We start from the raw sequence: 7,109 nt of genomic DNA, 5'->3' as shown, positions 1-7,109 counted from the left end.
AGCAAACAACTATTTACGCTCACACTCCAAAGCCAAGGATGATTTACGGCAGGGGTTGGCAAATAATTCCACAAAGGGCCGTAGTGGATGCAGGTTTTCATTCCAACTCATAAGAGGAAACTATTCCACCAATCTGGTATTTTAGATATACGATCAGTGGATTGCACTTCAGCAGAAATCTAATTGGTTAAACTGTCTGTGTTGGATCAGTTGGAACAAAACCTGCACCCACAGTGGCCCTCAAGGACCGGACTGCCCACCCCTGATTTCAAGTGCCCAATCAGCCTACTATGAATGTGGAGGAAATGATAATACCTGAAAAAAAACCCAAGCAGGCAAGGGGAAAACATGCAAACTCCACACATGAAGCTCAAAAAACACCGACAATTGAGCCCCTAATCTAAAAAATGTTAGGTGAACGTTGAGATATAAATGAAATTAGAATTTTAAAAGCCACCATTATATAAAGAAACAAAAAACTATAATAATAATCGGAGTATACATTACTTTAATTAATACAATTAAGATATTCAATTATTAAGCAACCACCTGAGCCAAAAGCAATACATTGACAATTGGCTTTACAGATTCACCTCACCCATAATACTTACTATAATACATAGTATAAAAATTTGATAAAAATGTTATTAATACAAAAATACTAAACACTATATTACGTAACTCAGTCTTTTTACTGTTCAGCCTTATTTCAATAAATGCCTAAAAAGTGGGTCACAATTGTTTCTTATATTGTGAAAATTACAGTATTTTCTATGACATCTCCTATCCTATTGCAATGCTCACATTATCCACGGCGTTTTATGAAAAAAGTTCATCAGTCGTAAAGTTTCTCTTCTGGTAGAAGATTCTCATTAAATCTTTAAAAAAGTTCAAACCATCTGTCAGCACACTGCCCTCAAAGTATCATCAGAGATTCCAAAGGTACATGCAACAAGTTAGCAATTAATTAATGCACATTGAGAATTTTTAAAAGCTCTGAGAATTCATTTTACATTATTCTAATGTATCCACCAAATTTCATTCCTTTCTGACACACTCGGTCATTATAGTTGGTGTCCTCAACAAAATGACATTTTGAGCTCTCCCTCCAAGCAGTGAACAAATGAAATGTGGTCATGACAAAAAGTATGGCTGCCTCTGGTTAGACTCCTTGTAGTGTCATCTGTGCTACGCTGAGCTCATTTAAATCATCTAAATGCAACTTCACGTTGTTATTACGGTTTGGCCCTGTTAACTAATTCACAGTAGAAAATGTCAAACGTCTGAAATTGAAATGCCATCCCCCGTGGCACAATCGACAGGTTAATGTGGTAATTACCATTCAATATCATATGTTGGCTTTGAAGTTCATCCTCTCTCTAAACGACTTTCTCAAATTGCTCCTCGGTGCAGGAGCATCAGTGACTTGATCGTCAACCTGAGGCAAGGCAAGTGGTGCGTTTTTACGTCCCAGCGCGGGAGCTCCGTGTTTGTTATTGTGCTGCAATTGCTGGATGATGGCAGAGAATTTGGCATCCAGGGATGGTCGTCCCGTTTTGGTTTTTGGCCGTGAAGTGTTTTCTTTCCCTAGGTGTGAGAGAGGAGGAGGCCGGGGAGGTCTCTCAGGACGGAGAGGAGGAGCAACTGTGGTGTATGGGCTCATAGGGGGAGGTGGGGCACGGCGTTTCTTCCCACTATTGGGCGTGGAGCTAGAACATGGCTTGGGGCTTGAACATGGGGTGTAGGTTTCACTCTGTGACAGAACATTAGCACTTGCCTTTTGTGGGTAGGTTTCACTCTGTGACAGAACATTAGCACTTGCCTTTTGTGGTATAATCGTGTGGGTGCCATCAAACAGAGTGGACCACATAGGAGGTTGCCTGGCCTCTTGGTGACCAATCAGGAACTGGCCGTCAGTCTCCTCGATCTTGCTATGGATGATGTCGGTGATGCTCTCCAACTTGCCTGGAGAATTGATACCTGAAATAAACAGCAATGCCTTGAAATGTGAAAATAATTGGTCATGTGTCAACTGCCACTATCCTATTATCTTCCCCACCAAAAATAGTTTCATAACTATTGTGAGTCACACAATAAACTGCTATTACAGTCATTTTCCCAAAATAATAAAGAATGATTTCTTAGAGTAATGTTGGATTGTGTTCCTTCACATATTAAACATTTTTTTAGGTTTGCACTTTCATTCATTTAGTTTTGTCCAGTAGCATTTACGTAATGGCTTGAACTAAGAGAGGTACTAAATGTCTCATGACTAAACCCACAAAAGGGATTTACTTAAAATGCATCTGTGACAGCAAGAATAACTTTTAAAACATGATAGTTGGAATTTAAAACATGCTAAATGTATTCAAACTATTAAGTTGTCAATTGTAAGTTTGAAAGTCTTTTGGGGGTAAAAATTAACTAATGCACACAGGTTTTAACCAAATAAATTAAAAAAAAACTCATAATAAAACAAGAATGGCACATGTAAAACCATTGTCACTATAAAAATCATGTGAAAAAGATATTCCAACAAATGGGTGCCGTTTGTTTGCAGCACTTTCTATAAATAAACAATAAGGAATTAAACACAAAGCACTCACTGAGCTCATCATAAACAGAGTCAGCTTGTTTGGTGAGGAAGAGAGACGGTTTCCGTGGTGACACCACCTCGATTTTCATGAGCTTCTGGCAGCAGTGCAGCCACTGACCTGGTGTTCAATACACAATGTTGAGAAGTGTTTATTTGGACACACTAGTGCATACATTAAGAGGTATCACACCACTATTTTATTTCCTTTCCTACCACTGAACACACACACACACACAATAAATTGGTGTCTTAAATGCAGTAAAATTTGTAAAGGAACAGTATAAATGCATTCAATATGCAGGGTAAACAACTGTAAGCATTATTGTGGATTTTGAACTATTTGTTGTGGGTCAGCAACACATCTTTATGCTGTAAACAAGCATCACCACAATAAGAATACTCACTCTGATCATAGATATGCTGATGAAGCGCATCCTGCCACTCATCCAGCTCCTCCCTAGTATCTGCTGTGAAGACCTCAATGTGGTATCCCTCTACTGAAGGATTAATGATGGAAAGACTCCTGGATGATTTTTTTCCACCTGACTGCTTTTCCATCACTCGGATGCGGGTGTCCTGCAGGAATCACACAAATAATTAACTTGTGCTGCAATTAGATAGTAGCCGAGTGAATGATAATCACAGGGTCTAGTAGCACTTTGTTGAAGAGCTCTTACGAATCATAAAATCTTTTTTTTCTTTTCTCAAACCTGCTCCTTCATTGGCAATATTGCACTCATTTTTAATGAGCGTACAACATCGAGCATGAAATTAAAAAGTATAGTGTGTTGCATGTGAATACCAGGGCTGTATTTTATCACCTTGTTTATTGCCAGGCAGAGCGTCGGCTGAACTTTGGCCTCCACCTCCTCGGGACTGAAGTAGCATGAAAAAGTACTGGCACTCAGGATGCAATAGAATCTGCAATAGCGCTCAAAGCCCTCCATACTTTGCTTGGGGACCCAGTGGAGGAAAAGTGAAAATAAGCAAACAAGTTCTTTTTTTTAATATATATTCTTAATCAAAATATTATAGGTACTCAACGAAAGCTTCATGGGCTTAATTCAGTCTGCCACAATATATTATGTCTCTCTATTATCTGCTTATACTTCCGATTTCTTGTTAAATCATTACATTGAAAAATAAGTCATAAGAAGCAAGTCAGGTCTAATCACCAGGCCAAACTTGGAAGAAAAACAAACAAAATAGAGGTTACCTTCTGGTTAAGATATCCGGTCATCACACTTTGCGTCATACACACAGGCTGGGCCACCAAGCGGCAACACAGGTTACCATAAAGTGGAAGCCAGGAGGACCAATCAGCTGATAGGGGGAAAAATGGCAAATGTGTCAATTGAACCCCCAAAATATGGGGAAAAACTACATATTCATAACTTTGCTGTATAGAAGTAGCCTTTTTCATCCATCATGCAATACATGACAAATCTCTATTAAACTGTTTTGACTCATAACTAACTCATTGGGCAAAATGCAAGACAGATTTTATTAATCCAGGTTAGATACAAGTATTGGGGGGTTGAAATAGATTTTAGGTATATAAATGAAAACAATTTGCATATTTGTATTTCTTACAATTTTGGAGGACGACCAGTGAATGAGACTGAAAGCTGCCTTCCGCCTCAGGCAGTCTCATTGTGGAGTAGGCCAGGAGGGTGTACTTTGCTCCTCTGGAAAAGAAAAACATAATAAAGCTATTCAACACACTTGTTGTCATTCATTTAAACAACCTTGATGAGCAAACTGAATTTGTAAAGCATGCATATTTCTGAGATCTCGTTCAATGTAGGTTTGACAAATAAGACAGTATTTGTAATACAATACATACACCGGCACTGGGTTGGACTGGAGGAATGTGTCAGGATCAGAAGTATCTAGCAGAGGGCCGAGCTTCTTGCCTGCACTCTTCCCTAATGAATTCCGTAGCTTCTTAGCCAGCTTTTTTGGCGTGTTGACTAGGTTGAGCTCTTCCTCCAAGGCGCAACTCCACAGCTCTACTCGCAGCTTAAATCCAGGAACTGCATCTTGACTATCAAAAAAAAAAACGCATTTTATTATGCATAGAAATTATTCAATATTTTTTTTGTATTTAATTGCATATGAGATGAAGAGTTGTGCACATGTGAATACTGCAACCAAATGAGTGTAATACTGTTGAGATTTGTAAAATCTGGAGTGGCTATTTTTCCACAAAGAACGATCTTTATTTACTTTTCTCCCTTATTTCATGCAATATGCTTCCATGTTGCATTATAGTGTGAAGTGTGTTCTCTGTATGAGTAAAGCAAGCTTAGCATATTAATGTGGCCCTCAACAAAATGAATAGCTCAACAGGGTTAAGTTCTTAAATGTATATTCTGCCATCTAGTGACATTTTAGTGTAAGTGGCGATCAAATTGCTGCCATATAGATGGTTGAAGAAAGATATACAGAAGTATTTGGAATGGGTATTGGAGTATATAAGAACCGCAAACTACACAATTGTGTACATCTATGGATCATTTTGAGATATAAGATTGATGGATTAGTATAACACACTACAAGGACTTACAAGATAGCGACTTCATCAAAGCAGACATCTGTGATGGTTCTGTCCACCACTGCCATCTTTGTATCAAACACTTGGGAGCCCATCTTCATGAGACAGAAGATGGCTACACGGCGCGAGCCTAAAGCAAATCAGCACAATGTTAATACACAAAGATCAGAACACAGTAAAATCCAGAAATAACTATAAAATAAGAATGAGAACAAGAACAAAAACCTCACTTCCTCTGTTGTTAAAGTGATCTTGATCCTTCCACATCAAGGGAATACGAAGACCTATCAATGAGAATAGGCAATGTATTGAATAATAACTATTGTAAAGATTAAATGAAAAATGTGACTGTCTATTAAATAAGTTAGCGATGGCAGAAAAAAGAAGTGACATTTAACTCACCAGACAGAGCAACCGTTCCTCTACAGGGAACACGTTCCTCTATATTTCTGCAAAAATGCATTTATTTCCCATACAGATTATTATAACTTCAAAAATAAGGTCATAACATTACAACAAAACAAATAGGTTTGAAGAGTAAAATGCACCCACCTAAACTACAAAAATAACATTTGCCGTATTTTTAAAACCCAATCTTCACCTATTGGAACAAATTATTTATTTATTTACTCTGTACCTGCTGACTTTTCCTGCCATATCCCACTCCTCGTTTGTCTTCTGCATATGACCCATGTATGCTTTAATTCTAGCATTGCAGGTCAGCAGGTTCTTGGAGGCGTTGAGGATTTGTTCTCTGTTACTGCAGGCCAACAGCAGCTTGTAGGCGCCCTCTCGCATTCGCAGCTCAAAGTCTAACTTCTTTTCAATGCTGGCATTCTTGGAAGAGAATATTTGAAAATGTATTGATGTGGGAAAAGATCACTGTTGGGTTACATCATATTGAGAGAAATGTGTTTCCTCAGTCCCCAACAAACTAGAAAAAGTCATCAAAACATTAGAAACAGATTTCCGCGCAATTATACTGATTGCATATTAAAAATAGATTTGATTGGTTATGGTCATCATCATATGTGAGAAATGGCTATATTTCCAGGGGGATCTGTATAGATAAGTGATTTTTTTTATCTTTAAATCAACCATCAGCATTTTTCAAGCAGCTAGATTTCATTATTATAGCTCGTTTATTTAGTAAAACACATTTCTTTGCATATTAAAATAAGGGATTTCTTCAAGTAGTTGAGTGTTCAAAGAACACTATGGCAGGTACTATAATGCATTGCTTTGAATTCAAAATAGGGGTGGGGGGGCATTCTATCAATAGCCGGATTTTTACGTTAAACACCATATATAAATCCGTTCTATTGTTTTGCAGGTTTTAAGGCACGGACTTTTTTTGTTGTTGTGTGTTTAGGATCTATATTTTAGATCAATTTAAATTCGGGCGTCACCCGACATGTCAACGTGACTCGATAAGATCAGCATGAAATACTGGATCATCACCATCTTACCTCGTTTTGCTGGAATAATGTACTTTGTCGAATTTTCTTTCTTTTGATCTCCATGGCCACTGCTGAACTACCCGATAAATCGAGGATGGAGTTTTTGTTTCGTTTAGGATTTTGAACGTCCCGCTGATCATCCATGTTGTTTTTCATTCGCTGCTTGAGGGGGCGTGTACATTCCATACAGCAACTTCAAATGCAGGGAGATGTTCGATTTGCTTTACCGTGGCAACCGTAAATTTAATAATAAATACTGAAACAATGTTGTTGTTGTTTTTCTCTTAATATATCAGACAGACGGTGTCTATTTACTATTATTTGTTGGATGACTACAAGTTTTACACGTATACATTCAATTGATTTTGAATGTTTTTAATAACCCGTATCGAATGGCAGATAGATGGCACACTTAAACTACCTATGTGCACGTAATTTTATACACCAATTTTGAGAAACATTATGCAATGCATTATTCTAAAATACGTGTTTAATG

At 37.8% G+C, this 7,109-nt stretch overlaps 1 protein-coding gene across 2 annotated transcripts; it reads right to left on the bottom strand.

Moving 5' to 3' along the window:
- Positions 1-491: 491 nt before the first annotated feature.
- rtkn2 (rhotekin 2) lies at positions 492-6,807 on the bottom strand. 2 transcript variants are annotated; one of them, XM_077729984.1, is made up of 13 exons: positions 6,623-6,807; positions 5,791-5,990; positions 5,556-5,602; positions 5,384-5,437; positions 5,166-5,283; positions 4,443-4,643; positions 4,190-4,284; positions 3,813-3,919; positions 3,418-3,549; positions 3,001-3,172; positions 2,607-2,714; positions 1,791-1,980; positions 492-1,745 (listed from the first exon to the last, which is right to left on the bottom strand). In XM_077729984.1, the coding sequence occupies exons 1-13, from the start codon at positions 6,797-6,799 to the stop codon at positions 1,349-1,351; spliced, it is 1,998 nt and encodes a 665-aa protein (XP_077586110.1). In that variant the 5' UTR covers positions 6,800-6,807; the 3' UTR covers positions 492-1,348. The 2 variants fall into 2 exon arrangements, with proteins under 2 accessions (XP_077586110.1, XP_077586109.1); XM_077729983.1 differs by having other exon boundaries at positions 492-1,980.
- Positions 6,808-7,109: the final 302 nt, after the last annotated feature.

This window comes from Stigmatopora nigra, chromosome 12, assembly GCF_051989575.1.
Source record: "Stigmatopora nigra isolate UIUO_SnigA chromosome 12, RoL_Snig_1.1, whole genome shotgun sequence".
In the NCBI taxonomy this organism is placed as follows: Eukaryota; Metazoa; Chordata; class Actinopteri; order Syngnathiformes; family Syngnathidae; genus Stigmatopora; species Stigmatopora nigra.
Note: the sequence above shows the minus strand (reverse complement) of the source record. Positions and strands in the feature narration are given on the sequence as shown.